The sequence below is a fragment of the Monocercomonoides exilis genome (assembly GCF_001643675.1).
Source record: "Monocercomonoides exilis strain PA203 chromosome Unknown scaffold18-1597598, whole genome shotgun sequence".
In the NCBI taxonomy this organism is placed as follows: Eukaryota; Preaxostyla; order Oxymonadida; family Polymastigidae; genus Monocercomonoides; species Monocercomonoides exilis.
This window is the reverse complement of record NW_027150563.1, coordinates 246,059-260,323: the sequence shown is the minus strand read 5'-3', so window position 1 is coordinate 260,323 and position 14,265 is coordinate 246,059. Positions and strand designations below refer to the sequence as shown.

General features: G+C 37.3%; 5 protein-coding genes across 5 annotated transcripts; 1 reads left to right on the top strand and 4 right to left on the bottom strand.

Annotated features, from left to right (window-relative positions):
• Positions 1-880: 880 nt before the first annotated feature.
• Positions 881-1,492, top strand: MONOS_7067 (putative DDE superfamily endonuclease; the record flags this gene model as incomplete). The annotated part of the gene is made up of 1 exon (XM_067877363.1): positions 881-1,492. One exon carries the CDS (start codon positions 881-883, stop codon positions 1,490-1,492), a length of 612 nt encoding a protein of 203 aa, XP_067728727.1.
• Positions 1,493-1,559: 67 nt separating this feature from the next.
• Positions 1,560-2,794, bottom strand: MONOS_7066 (Rac2c, Rho family GTPase). Its single transcript, XM_067877362.1, has 4 exons — positions 2,737-2,794; positions 2,357-2,638; positions 2,187-2,300; positions 1,560-2,131 (listed from the first exon to the last, which is right to left on the bottom strand). The coding sequence occupies exons 1-4, from the start codon at positions 2,749-2,751 to the stop codon at positions 1,973-1,975; spliced, it is 570 nt and encodes a 189-aa protein (XP_067728726.1). The 5' UTR covers positions 2,752-2,794; the 3' UTR covers positions 1,560-1,972.
• Positions 2,795-3,452: 658 nt separating this feature from the next.
• MONOS_7065 (uncharacterized protein) lies at positions 3,453-10,669 on the bottom strand (the record flags this gene model as incomplete). The annotated part of the gene is made up of 3 exons (XM_067877361.1): positions 3,453-5,070; positions 5,322-10,586; positions 10,648-10,669. 3 exons carry the CDS (start codon positions 10,667-10,669, stop codon positions 3,557-3,559), a joined length of 6,801 nt encoding a protein of 2,266 aa, XP_067728725.1. The 3' UTR covers positions 3,453-3,556.
• A 170-nt stretch (positions 10,670-10,839) lies between these two features.
• MONOS_7064 (uncharacterized protein) lies at positions 10,840-11,951 on the bottom strand (the record flags this gene model as incomplete). Its single annotated transcript, XM_067877360.1, has 2 exons — positions 10,840-11,774; positions 11,903-11,951. 2 exons carry the CDS (start codon positions 11,949-11,951, stop codon positions 10,840-10,842), a joined length of 984 nt encoding a protein of 327 aa, XP_067728724.1.
• A 189-nt stretch (positions 11,952-12,140) lies between these two features.
• Positions 12,141-14,258, bottom strand: MONOS_7063 (fimbrin/plastin). Its single transcript, XM_067877359.1, has 5 exons — positions 14,208-14,258; positions 13,950-14,159; positions 13,797-13,883; positions 13,653-13,738; positions 12,141-13,574 (listed from the first exon to the last, which is right to left on the bottom strand). The coding sequence occupies exons 1-5, from the start codon at positions 14,245-14,247 to the stop codon at positions 12,384-12,386; spliced, it is 1,614 nt and encodes a 537-aa protein (XP_067728723.1). The 5' UTR covers positions 14,248-14,258; the 3' UTR covers positions 12,141-12,383.
• Positions 14,259-14,265: the final 7 nt, after the last annotated feature.

Genomic DNA, 14,265 nt, shown 5'->3' with positions numbered 1-14,265 from the left:
ATGAAATATTAATAATCTTTCATTGCACACTTTATTAAAATATTTAAACATTATATTTTTCTAACGGTCATAAACGTGTGTTCATTGCATGATGAGGAAAAGAAAATTCTTATTTTTTGGATATTAAAAATTTAATTGTGGGATTGATCAAAATATTTAAATTTTTAATTTATTTTTTTCATATTTTATTTTTCAAATTTTTATTATTAAAACAGGACAATATAATAATTAATGACCTTTTATCCACTTTTTATTTCGTAATTATCTTATTTTATTTATATTCTGAAAAAATACTCATATTTATGGGTCATTTTTAAAAATAGTTTTTTCACGAGAAACAAAATTTTTCGCGAAAAATCGGTCCATACAAAAGTTTTTTTAATAACATTTGCTTTTCAAACATCTCAAAATTAATCGTTAAAAACAAGAAATGCAAAAGGGACGCAGTAACACCCATGCAGGAATAACAACACAAGAATAAAGTGAAATCATTTTTTCTGAAATGCAAAGGCAAAATCTGAAATTATAAAGGATGGCATTTCACTTTGGACTTTGTCCTGTTATCAAGCATTTTGATTAACAACTTGTGCCACCTTCTCCAGCATATGTGTCTGGATTCATTTCAAAGCACAAGCAGAAAGTGCTCTCTCCGTCAAATATTACACAAGCTTTATTGAACTCAGCATTTTTGTCAAACATCAGAGCATGGTTCAATTTTGTGTTCAACAAAGATATCAAGCCATCTGTCAACAAGCTTAATATATTTAACGCAGACGAATGGAATGCTGATTTTTGTTCTTCACAAAAATTAATCGTGCCTTCCGAAGCAATATGAACACCTGCTTCCACAGAAGATCACTCTTTTAATCACATATCAATTATGAACACCATTGGACCATCTTGCATAGTGCCTCCACCATTTATCATCATTTCTGCATTGAAAACGGTTCATCCTGAACTTTTGGAGTACAAAAAAGCAGGTTCATGCGAAATCCACGTCAATGCATCAGGACGGATGGACAGAAATGCTTTCCACTGTTATACCGTTCATTTCTGCTCATGGGTAACAATTTGCAGGTCGCTTGGAGTTATTCCACACAATTCTCCTGTTTTTTTAATTCTTGATGGTCATCCATCTCGTCTTTGCTCTTCGGCTTTGGTTTTATATGCAAAATATTATATTTTCGTTTTCACTCTTCCTGGTAATATGACTCACATAACGCAACCTTTTGATGTTGGAATTGCTTGTCCTCTTCGAAACGCATTCAGAAAGCTGATGAGGAGAAGAAAAATTAAATGGGTGGAGGAGCACAATGATGGTCAAAAAATGAAAGCCTCTGACAGAAGAAAAATAATCGTTGAGTACGCAATTAATGCAGAAAAGTCTGAAACATCATTCCTTAACAAGGAGAACGCATTCAGGACAACCGGATTGTTCCCAATCAATCCAGAAATCTTGGTTTCAAATCCGTATGTTTCTGATGTCACATAAGACCCTAAGTATCCAGAAGGGATCAGGACAGGAGAATATGAAGTTCTTTTCAAATGGTTAACAAGTCCAAGTTTTATTTTTTCACTTCAAAAAAGAGAAATGGAAAAAAGAATAAAATAAATAAATATCACAAAATAAATGATAGAATAAGATCATTATGAATTATTGAATCGTTTTGAATAAAAAACACTACGCTAGGAGATTCGCGAGTGGAAACAGAAAATTGAGCAAAATATGAAATTTCAGATTTATTTGAAAATTAAACATTTGCGACTTTTCAAAAAGAATCACCCATATACTTATAATGTTTATAAATATATAAAAAGTGGGAGTTTTAATTTTTTATTTAAAAATTTAGGCACTGTTAAAAAAAATTCCCGATAAATTACTGACCCTAAATGAATTTGTATTTAACAAAATCAAAAAAGTTTTAACTAATTTCAAAGTTTTTAAAAATAAAGAATAAATGAAGAGTGTTCTTTAAAATATTGTGCAGCAGCCACTCTCCTTTGTTTCTTTTGGATGATCATATTGAAGAGCTAAGCGAGCAGTTGTTTCAAATACTTCTGACAGATTTTGTGTTTTTGCAGAGCATTCAACATATGCTGTTAATCCTAAGCGTTTAACCATTTGCTCAGCCTAAATTATGAATAAGAAAAAGATAGCAAACAAAAAATAAAGAAAGAAAGCAAACATCTTCCTTTTGAACCAACTTAACGTACTCGGGAGGCGATTCTCGCAAATCTGCCTTTGTTCCCACTAGAACAATCGGAACTCCTTCAATAAAATCTTTTATTAAAGGAATCCACTGAAATTACAATCAGAAAAAAATTATTTTATCTTTAAAAATAAAATATTTAATACCTTCACTTCAACGTTTTGAAAAGAAGCAGGATCAGAAATTGAAAAGCAAATAAGAAACACTTCAGTATCTGGGAAGCTGAGAGATCTTAATCTGTCGTATTCCTCTTGTCCAGCAACATCCCAAAGTTGAAGGTGAACTGTCTTTCCATCTACAACTTGTAGAGATTCATAGTTATCAAAAACAGTTGGTGCATAGTCATCTGGAAATTTATTTTGCGTGTAAGACATAAGCATGCAACACTTTCCAACTTCACCATCTCCAAGAACGATGCATTTAACATCCTGCAAAATATAAGCAGAAAGTTTGTCAATTTTTAAAAATTCAGCAGAAATTGAGAATGATAATAATAAAATAAACATGATGATTTTGTTCATCAAACTTTTTCAGCATGCATATTATCGTTGTCAGAACCAATAATATATAAATTTAAATTTTCTATCGATCAATTCGAAAATCATTTGTGGGATAATATGATCAGTAAATCTTTTCTTTTACGAAACAAAAAATTTTTATTCTCAAAAAGCATTCTGTATTCTTCTAATTATCGATAAATATCTGATTTTCATATTTATGAGAAGGTATCGTTGAAGAAACAATATTATTTTTTAATTTTATTTGAAATGCTTAAAGAGATAAATTCATTTTAAATATTTTTTTAATTTTATTACAAACATATAATCTCCAGTTTCACTTTGTAACAAACCAGTATTGGAAGAGGATCCTTTCAACTCTGCCAGAAAAGCAGTTATCTCGTTTTTTATCTCTTTTGAGTCTGTAGTGAGGTCAATAAAATATCTTTAATACACTTTTTTGTGAAAAACGTAAAATTATTTCGATTATTGTTCCTCCCTATTAAATTTTACATCAAAATTTCTGAACCAATTTCCATTAATGAGCAATACTTCATTATTGAGAAAAATTCTGTTATTTTTCTTTTTCTTTTTGTCAGAACGAATGTTTCAATAAAAACACATTTTCGAAAATACAACACGTTGCAACAAAGAAATGAAAATCTAAAACGCATTTTTCAAAAATATAGAAATGATAAAAGAAAAATTATTCTAACTTTTTCGATTCAATTATTATCATTATTTATTTATTTTATTTTATTTTATTTTGCTTTGTTTTGTTTTGTTTGTTTGTTTGTTTGTTTATGTGTGAATCAACAATCAAACAATCAAACAATCCTGCAACACCAATCACCTCCTCCTCCCTATTTTCTCTTCTCTCTTCAGCGCCTCAATCTCCTTGTCCAGCTCTCCTATTTGCCTCTCAATCTCTTCCGCATGCCGCTTCTGCATCGCCCTCGCCGTCCTGCTTCCTTCCACTCTCGTCAGCTCTGCCATCAGCAGCGCCCTCTGCTGCAGTCTGTTTGTCAGAGAAGACGAAAGAGCAGAGGCGGCAGAAGGAGAAAGAGGAGAAGAGGAAGAAGAGGAAGAAGAGGAAGAAGAGGAAGAAGAGGAAGAAGAGGAAGAAGAGGAAGAAGAGGAAGAAGAGGAATAGAAAGAGGAAGAGCTCAAAGGTGATTGAAGAGTGTGTGATTGAGACTGAGAGGGAGGCTGGGGTAAAGTTAGTGACGTGCGAAGAGGAGACATCAGAGAAGAGGAAGAGGAAGAGGAAGAGGAAGAAGATGAAGAAGAGGAAGAAGAGGAATAGAAAGAGGAAGAAAGAGAAGGCTGAGAAGTCTGATGCACAATCCCGTGAGAGGGGCTCCAGCCCCACTGATATGTGTCGTCGCTGTCTGTGGCAAAGGGAGCACCAGAAGAGCGAGGTGATGACATGAACCGGCTGCGGATGGAAGAAGAAGAAGAAAAATGAGAAGGAGAAGGAGAGGAAGGAGAAGGAGGAGAAGAAGTTAAATGAGGTGTGGAATGGTTTGGTGAAGATGTGTAAGAAGGTGATTGTGAAATGCGTGAAAGTGAATTAGATAAACGAGACGGAGAAGGAGAAGACAGAACAGACGGAGGAGTCTGCGGGCGTTGTGAATAAAAGTCCCCTTGTTCGCTTCCACCACCTCCTCCTCCCACTCCCCCAACTCCTCCTCTTTCTTCCCCATTGAAGTCTTCCTCTTCCCCGCTTCCTTTCATTCCTTCTTCAAACGAATCTTCCTCATCCAGCTGTGTCATCGCCAGCTTTCTGATTGCTCTTTTCCTTTCTCTCTCCATCCTCTCCTCTTCTCTTTTCCTCCTCTTCGCCACCAGCGCAGCCTCCATCACCTCGTCCAGCATTCTCTTCATCTCCCTCATCTTCTCTCTGTTTGCTCTGCTTTTCTCGCTCAAATATTCCACCTCGTGCTGCACCTGCTCTTTCTCCAGCATCTTGTCTTCCACTTCTCTCTCCAGGCTTCGGATCTCCCCCTTCAGCTCTTCGATCCTCAGCTGCGTCTCTTTCTCTTCCGCCTTCCACCGCTCCAGCTCTGCCTCTTCTCTTTCGCACAGCCCTTCTTCTCTCTCCAGTTTCGCCTTCAGCCGCTTCAATTCAGCTTCTCCTTCTTTCTCCATCTCCTCCACCGCTGCCAGCTCCTTCGCTACAGCTTCTCTTTCTCTCTCACAGCCCGTCTTTTTCAGTGTTTCTCGCATTGTTTCGTCTTTCACCTGCCTCAGCTTTTGATTCAGCTCAGCTTTGCGCTCAATTTGAGCTGTTTTGCGGCGCTGCTGCTCGGAGATCTGGTGGGTGAGGGTGGAGAGAAGGAGCTTTAGCTGGCTGAAAGAGGCTGAAAAAGAAAAGGAGGAAGAGAAGAAAGAAAGAAAGAAAGAAAAATTAGAAATATCAGAGAAATAAATAAATAAATAAATAAATAAAGATATGAAATCAAAAATGAGGGATATTAAATAAAAATACGTTGATACATCAGCAATTCTGAAAAATAAGTTTGTTTCAAAACGATTTTAAAAATATCAAAGAAAAAAACCAACGACAACATCTTTCTTTTTCTTTCTTTTTCTTTCTTTTTGTTATTCATACCGTTCTTCCCATCATCATCAGGATCAAGCGCATCAAAAGAATACAAACCATCTTCATCATCACCATCCACATCTTTATCTTCTCCGCTTCCTCTTCCTTTCTCCTTCTCTTCCTCCATCTTCCTCTTCTCCCTCGCCAACTCAACCGACTCCGTCAGCCCCGCCAGCTTCTCCTTCTCCTCCTTCATCATCTCCTCCAGCTTCACTTTCGCCTCTATCCATTTCTGTTCTCTTTCTCTCGCCCTCTTCGCCTCAGCTTCCACTGCCTCTTTTTCTCTCCTCAGCCTCCGCTGCTCCGCTTTCTCTGCCTCCAGCTGCCGCTCCAGCGATTTCACCTGCTGTTTGATCAGATCTCTTTCTTCTTCTTCCTTTCTCCTTTTGTCCTGTGCAGTTTTGACTGACACTTGGAGGCGGCTGAGGCGGAGGGCGATGTCCATGAGAGAAGAGGAGGAGGAGATGGAAGGAGAGGAAGAAGAAGGATTGGAAAAGGGAGAAGAAGAGGAAGAAGAAAGAGAAAGAGAAGAAGAAGATGTTGATGAAGGAAAGGAAGAGGAGGAAGAAGAGGAAGAAGGAGGAGGAGGAGAAAATGAAGAGAAAGAAAGAGGCAAGTTGGATGAATCGAGCAAACTGCTCGAATGCTGCAGTTGTCTTTTTTCGGGTGTTGAAGTGGAATAAGAAGAAGAAGAAGATTTTAGCTTTTCAATTGAGATGAGATCATCAGAAACACGTTTTGAACTGGATGATGAATGAGAAGGAGAAATGGCTGAAGAAGAAGAAGATGATGATGATGACGATGATGATGAAGCAGAAGGCGATGATGACTCGTATCGCCCTGAAGAATCCGTATCTTCCTTGATATTCTCAACCGACTGTGATCTGCTCAGAGAAGAAGGGAAATGCGAAGCACTGGAATTTGGCTGGTTTTCCTTGACGAAGCTGTCAGAGGGAGAAAGCGGGTGGAGAGGAGAGGCAATTGACGAATGGACTGAGGGAAATGTGGAGGAAGCCAAGAAAAGCGGAGGAGAAGACGAAAACCGCTGGGAAAATGGCTTTGTTGCCTTGAAATAGTCGTCTTCATCTTCTTCTTCCTCTTCTTCGAATTTGAATGCTTTTTTGTATTCTTCATCTTCACCATCATTTTCATTTAATTTTTCCTTTTCCACAAGCTTATTCCATTCTTCGTTTGTTCCTTGTGTCACTTTTCCTCTGAAATTGTATTCATCATCATCATCTTCTTCTTCTTCTCCTTCTTCTTCATTCTCCTTCTTCTTCTTCTTATTCTTATTCTTCCTCTTATTCTTCTTCCCTTCTTCCTTCTCCTTCCTCTTCTCTGTCAAAACAACATCTTCTCCAATTTCCTCTCCAAACTGCATCGAAGGAGGAGGAGGCGAAGCTGCTGGTGCTTCAAAGGGAAACCCACTCAAAGCAAAATCAGCAGAATGAGAAAGAAAAGCTTGAGAATTGCGATTTTCTTGTGGAATTTGCGATTCTTCGGATATTTCAGTGTTGTTAAAGTTAAAAGCACTCAGCGCATATAAAGGATTTTCATTGTTAACAGCAATGTTTTCATTTCTTTCATTATATTTATTTTTATTTTGATTATTCGTATTATTATTCCTAATGTTTTCATTAATTTCAAAAATTTCATCGTTTTCATCGTTTTCATAATTTTCTTTATTTTTTTCAATTTCACTGTTTTTGCTGTCAATTGACTGAGAAAGAGGAAGAGGAAGCAGTCTGGCTGAAGAAGGCTGTGTGCGAAGGAGACGAGAACGAGAATTGAGCAGCCGATTGGGAGAAGGGAAGAAGGCAGTGGGTTGAGTGGATGGAGAGAAAGGGGAGGAAGAAGAAGAAGAAGAGGAAGAAGAGGAAGAAGAGGAAGAAGAGGAAGAGGAGGAAGAAAAAGAAGAAAGAGGAGGAGGAGGAGAGGAAAATGAGGAAGGAGAAGAGGAAGAGGAAGAAGAGGAGGAGAAGAAAGAAGGAGAAGGAGGTGAAGCAGTAGAAGGAGAAGAGGAAGAAAAGGGTTCCAATGCAGAAGAAGTTACAAGTTGCTCATTGTTTGAAGCTTCAATGCCAAACGAATTGAAATTCCCGTCTTTTCTTTTTGGAGTCGCTTTTATTTGTGGCTGGTCAAACAGATAATCATCTTCTGAATATTCACCAACTTCTTCTTCTTCTTCTTCTTCTTCTTCTTCTCTTTCTCTTTCTCCTCTTTCTTCACTTTCTCTTCCTTCTCTTCCTTCTCTTCCTTCCTCCTTCTTTCTCATTCCCTCTTCAACATTATTCTTTCTGTCTTTTTCGTTCTCTTCTGATTGGCTCTCCGGAATACGTTCGAGCGCTGTGAATGCTCCGCTTAGCTGAAGTGGTTGAATGCGTGAAGCTATCGGAGAAGAAGAGGGAGAAGAAGAAGAAGAAGAGGAAGAGGAGGAAGAGGAAGAAGATAAAGGAGAGGAAGAAAGAGAGGAAGAGGAAGAAGAAGAAGATAAAGGAGATAAAGATAAATTTGAAGATGCTGATAACTGTGAATTAGAAGAAGAAGAAGAGGAGGAGGAGGAAGCTTGTGAAGTAGGGTGAAATGGAAGCAATCTTGCAGAAGATGGTTGTGTGCGGAGAAGAAAAGAACGAGAAGAAAGAACAGGGGAATTTTTGGGTTCAGAAGAAAGAGGAAGATTTTGGAGGGGAAGGAGAGGAAGAAGAGGAGGGAGAGGCTGATCTTCAGAGGGAAGATTGAGTGAGGAGATGGGGAAAGAAGAAGATGAGGAGGAGGAAGAAGAAGAAGAAGATGATGATGATGATGATGATGATGATGAAGATTCTTGAGATAACTCTTGCTCATTCACAGGGGCAGTAAATGGAAAGTTTTCTTTGTCTTTATCTTTTTTCAAAGAACTTTCTGTTTGTTTGTGTTTTTGATTGGTAACATTCTTTTTCAACCCCAAAAGCTCATTCAACGAATTATCTGTATCTTCTTCTTCTTCCTCCTCTTCCTCTTCTTCTTCAACATCTTCATTTATCCCTTCTTTTCTTCCTTCTATTTTTTTCTCGTTACTATCTTCTTCTTTCCTTCCTTCCTTCTCTTCCTCTTCTTCCTCTTCTTCTTCTTCTTCCTCCTCCTCAACCCCATACTTTTCCTTCTCCAAATAAGGATTCATCATCTTCTCATTCATCTTCTCATTCACATTCACAATCCCTTCGTCCTCTCTGTGAAGCACATGAGACGAGCGGAAGCGGCTTTTGAGCGGATCTTCTTCGATTTGAGGCAAGTAACCGAACGAATTTGAGAGTTTGTTTGGATTTGAATGAAGCTGGGTTCTGTTTGGAGATGGCTTTGAGGAGAGAAAAATGGGGTTTTCCGTTGAAATTGAATCAATTTTGTTATCTTTGGCTTGGTTGGGTTTAATGTTGCTAATTGTTTTCGTCACATTCTCTTCTTTCTCTTCTTTCTCTTTCTCCTCCTCCTCTTCTTCTTCTTCTTCTTCTTCGCTTTCTTCTTCCATTTCTTTGTCTTCCTTACTCTCTTCATCTCTTTTCTCTTTCAGTTTCATCTCTTCATCAGATATCTCTTCATCTTCTGTGTAATCCTTCTTTTCCTCTCCTTCATTTAACAAATTTTTTCTTTTTCTTCCAATTTTCTCTCCTTTTTCATATTCTCCTTCTTTCTCTTTCTCCTTCTCCTTCCCTTCCCTCTTATCAAATTCCACATCTGCAATCTTCTTCGTCTCTCTCAGGATTTTCTCAATCTTCCACATTTCTCTCTCTTCTTTCTCTTCTTTCAGTCTTTTTTCCACCTCCTTCGCTATTCTTTCTTCAGTCTTTCTGAGCTCTTCCTGCTTCTGCCTCAGCTGCTCCTCTCTAATTCTCTCTCTTCTCCTTCTTTCTTCCTCTCTTCTTTCTTCCTCTTTCTGCAGTCGTTCCATCCTTTGCATCTCCTCTTCCTCTTCCTTCCTCTTTCTCTCTCTTTCTCTCTCTTCTTTCTCTCTCTTCCTTTTTTCCGCTTCGATTTCTTTGTATCTCTCTCGTTCCCTCTCAATTTCCCTCAGTTTCTGCTGCTCTTTCCCCAGCTGCTTCACTTTCTCTCTCTCTTTCATTCTTCTTACTTCTTGTTCTCTTTGCTTTTCTTTGAATCTTTCGATCTCTTGCATCATCTCTTCGTCTTCTTCCTTTGCTGTTCTGCTCGAAATTCTTTTATTTGCCGTTTTTTCTCTCAAACTGCTGTTTTCTGAGTCTATCCATTTTCTATTACTTTTCCGAGTGCTTTTTATTTCGTTATATTGCTTATCTTTCTCTTCTCCCTCTTTTCCTTCTTTTCCTTCAACATCTCTTTCTTCTTCTTCTTCTTCTTCTTCCTTCTGTTGCTTCTGAGACAAAAACGCAGGGCGAGCGAAAGAAGGCGCCCCAGTAAGAGTTCTTGCTTGAGAGGTGGAATTTGAAGAAGCAGCCATTTCTTTGGATGGCTCAAATGCTGAAGGATATTTCAGGAATTTTTCGTTGAGTGGAGAAGATTGGCGATTGAGTGAAGTTGTTTGCTTCTTTGCTGGAGATGGCGAGTGAAATGCCAAGGAAGAATGAGAAGCACTAGATGTTATAGGATTTTTCGTGTTTATGTTATCAGTTGATGAAATGCTATCTTTCAGATTTGACGAAGATAAAAGCTTTGATGAAGATGATGCTGATAAAGAATGTGCTTGCGGAGAAAATGAACCATCTCCAGGTGATGACAATACTGTAGATGCAGCATATTTTGCAGCACTTCTATTTTGCTTGTTTTTATCATCTTTAGATAGTGTAATTGGCTTCTGAACTTTTTGAGAAGGAGATGGAGATGATAGCGGTGCAGCTGTTGGAGACGCAAACAGTATTAATGGGACGTTGGGAGATGGAAATGGCTGATAAAGTGAAGACGTGCTCGAAGACAACGACATGCTGTTTTGTAATGCCACCTCATTTTGTGCAGGAGGAGTTTTATCTAATGATTGTGTATTTTTGACTGTAGACGAAACAGATTCTTCCAATTTCGACTTGTTTAATGACAATGCATATCTTGAATCATTTGCTTCTCTCAATTTGTGGTTTACTACTCCGCTATTATGTGGAGTTGAAAGAATCGAAGATTGAGGCGTTTCTTGTGGTATCGTTCTATTTGAAGGTTTAGAATTGGTTCTTGATGCTACCTTTGAATTTTGGCGGATGAATAAAGGTGGAGATATTTCCATTATGTGATCTGGAGAAGAAGCAATTCCTTTTTGTTGCAAACGACTTTCAGAATCTGAAATAATATTTACAGGAATTTTTTATCGGTTTTTGATATGAAAAAATATTACAAATACCTTGAGAATAGGAGGCACTCATATGGTGATATCCTCCTTTGAAACAATATTATTTTAAGATTTCAATCCAAACAAAATATATATTATAAAGCAAATGATCTTTTCTTTAAAAATTTTTGAATAAAATCCACTAAATATACACAGTAATATGCATTTAATTGCACATAAAAAATACAAAAACAATAAATTAATTTATGTCTCATCGAGAAAGTGAGCTTTTAGCTCTTCAAAATATTCCGAAAGTCTTTCACTTTCATTTTTTAGTGCTTTCCTTCTTTCATTTTGTGAAATTTTTGTTGCGAAAGGGCTTTCTTCAATTGAACTTTTGCGTGAAGATGACAAAATTGAAGAAGGAGAGTCAACTGAAGGATGGATATGTCTTGATTGTATTGAAGTTGAACTTATTTCAGAAGTGGACGATCTTAATGGAGAATGAAATGTTGAAGTTTTTGGTGAACGAAGAAATGAACTTTCGTATTTTCGTATATCGGGAGACATTGGAGATGAAAGAGGATTGCTTGCTTTAATGTGGGAAAAAGTTTTTTGTTTCAGTTCATTTTTCAATGAGCTAATTGGTAAAGGAGGGGTATGAAGAGGATCAGGATTTGTATGAAACTCAAACTTTGAAGATGCTTTTTGAGGTAGATGAGGTGAATGAACATATGGTTGGCTGGAAATAGCCATCTTAGTTTGATCACATTGTTCTGTTGAAGACGAAGATTTGAATTGAAATCTTTGTGATGAAACATTGTTCAATTGTTGATTGGTAGTTTCATGAAAATGAACATCCATGCATGCTTCGCTTGAAGCATCTCCATATTTTTGTGATTCCTTTAATTGCTTAAGCAATGAATTTTCTCTCTGAAGTTCTGCGATTTTTATGCGCAATTGCAAATTTTTCTGCTTTTCTCTCATCAAAGCATCAGTGGTTTTCTCGAGCAGTAATAACAATGTTTTTTCATTTGGTGATGTTGGATGTTCAAAGGATTCTGGATGATGTTCGTTTGAAATTCGTTCAAAAATGCTTTGCTTTTCCAATTCCTTGTTTCTTCCGTTTGTGCTGTTAATCATTTTGAGAAGAGTTTTGATTGATTCTGTAAAAAAATCCTGTTTGGATTGAGAGCTAACTATGAACAGTTTAAATTCATCAATGTTAGAAACAATTAAGTTGGAGTGTAATATTTTTATGTTATAAAAATATCATAGAAATAGAACGATTTCAACAAGATTTCTGAAACAAAGAGCACATGCAAACTCATAAAAGAACTAGGCAATGTATTTTCTTTTAATTCATTTTTAAACATGAAGTTAAAAATGGAAGAGAAAATTTTTATTCGAAGAATATCCCATCATAAGATCTATTTCATCTTTCTTTTAGAGAGGTTAAGAAATGAGGGAAAACGAATTTCTTTCCTTGAAAATCTTATCGTTATTTTTCTTCTTCTTCTCTTTTGTTTTTCAAATTTTTTCCTTTTTAAAAAATATTTTCATAATTCATAATAATTCTCCAATATTTACATCTAAAAAAGTTGGGTGTTTTATGAAAAAATAAAAACTATTGAAGCGCCTAGGTTCAATGTGTCACGAAATAAAATTTAACATAACATTTAAAAAAAAATTAAAAAAGAGGCATTAATTAAATAAAGAGATTACAAATGCCAAAACAGCATAAACAATGGAAGCAAACTACAAAACATAACATTTTCAAAAACACAACTTTTAACTCATTCTATTTTCTACTCTTCGGTCACCTTGTGCCCTTCAGCAATAATTGAACCAACCATCGTCAGAATCATCTTCGGGTTCACTTCAACAATATCTTCCCACAAGCAGAAGATGGAGCATCCGATCTTGCGTGCAGCAGCAATAGCATATTTGGCATTCATTTCATTGTCTTTCTTCTCTTCTTCTCCTTCGCCTCCTGTGCGGTACAATTCTTCGTCAATAGCGCGTGGCTCAATCGTGCCAATAAGATCCCAAAGGAAGCGGGATGTTTTGATGGATGGGTCGTTGTATCCAGTGATCATTGATGTCTTTCCTGCTTTTTGCACTTTCTCGTTCGCTTCTGCAAGAATACTCTGTTCTGTGTATGCAGGCTTTCCTTGTTTCTTTGCAAGCTCCTGCAGATATGACATCATATACATTCTTCTCAGCTGCCATGTGATGGCCAATGTGAACTGACGATGTCCTCTTGAGATATCAGCACCTCCAATGCCCACAAGCGAGCAACCCTGTGCTGTTGCAAGCAAAATTGCATATTTTGTGTTCTCGTTCATCTTGAACACAATCTTGACTGGTGGCTTGTTGACTTTAGACCATGCAACGCTTCCTGGTTGCAACTTGTCCAGAAGCTGGAGCAGAACATATCCGTCTTTCAGATCAGTGAACAGGTTGTTCACATACGTCTCAATTCCAACATTGTTCATCCAGTTTCTGAACGATCTCTCTTCTCTGTTTTCAGCCGAATCGTCTTCTTCAATCAGAATCTTCAATTTGTCATCCATCGTCTCCAGTGGTGCAAGTGCAGGCCACATGTTGAACAGCTGTGCGGTGAACGACATGTTCAGTTTGTTGTTTCCTGATGCAATGTCAGCTGGCTTAATAAACCTCTTCACACCAAGCTTCTCAGCTCCGGACAGAATAAACTCACCTCGCTTAAGTGGGTCTGTGTCTTCTAATCCTGAGAGGTCGCAGTGTGTTGGGGCAATTTGATGAAGAAGGACGATGTAGTTTTCTCCATCCTGCACATCTGTTGTGAAATTTGTCACGCGACGAGAGTGGTTGGCTGCTTTCAAATGATAGTTGAACCATCTCAGCAAGATGTGCTCAGGTGGCATTTTCAAAAAGTCTTCGATTGTTTCACCATCTTCCAACAAACGATACAGTTCAGGATGATCCTTCAGATTGATTTTGCTTGTCAATTTGATCTGTTAAAAAAAAAGTGCAAACAAAGCAAATGCAAAATTATAAGACTTCTCTCTGTTTAATTGCTTTCAGTTTCAAACTCTGATAATCTGCCACATAAGAGCAAATACAAGCATTGGTCTTCCTTCAATAATATCTTGAGCTCCAATGTTAACAACGCTACAACCTGAAAGAATACATTGAAATTAGAACAGTTAAAAATGAAACAAAAAGAAGCAGCACACCAATAGCCTTAGCAGAGTTAATGCAAAGGCATTGATTTGCTTGAATGTTGTAGATGTTTAACTTCTTTTTTGTCAGTGCACGTTCATCTAGTCAAAGCAAATTTGTTTCATTAAATGGTTTATTAATTGCTGAAAAAATTGTGTTAGCCAAACCAAGTGCTCCTTCCTTTGCAACATTGATCATTTTCGAGAGGAGAATACCATCGTGCACCTTTTTAAAAATATCATCACCTGATGAATCAATGGGCACAACTCCCTCAAGATCAGGATCTCCAGAAAGATGCATGTTGATAAACTCAACAAAGGCAGTTTTCTCCTCTTCAGAATAGGAGTGATAGCCTGTTGGGCCCTCCATCTTTGTCACTTTAATAAAAGCATTAATTAAATGATGAACAAATCATAAAAATATACCATGGTCTCCTTTATGTTGGCCTGGTATTTGAGTTGACATTTCTTAGATCTTATAACC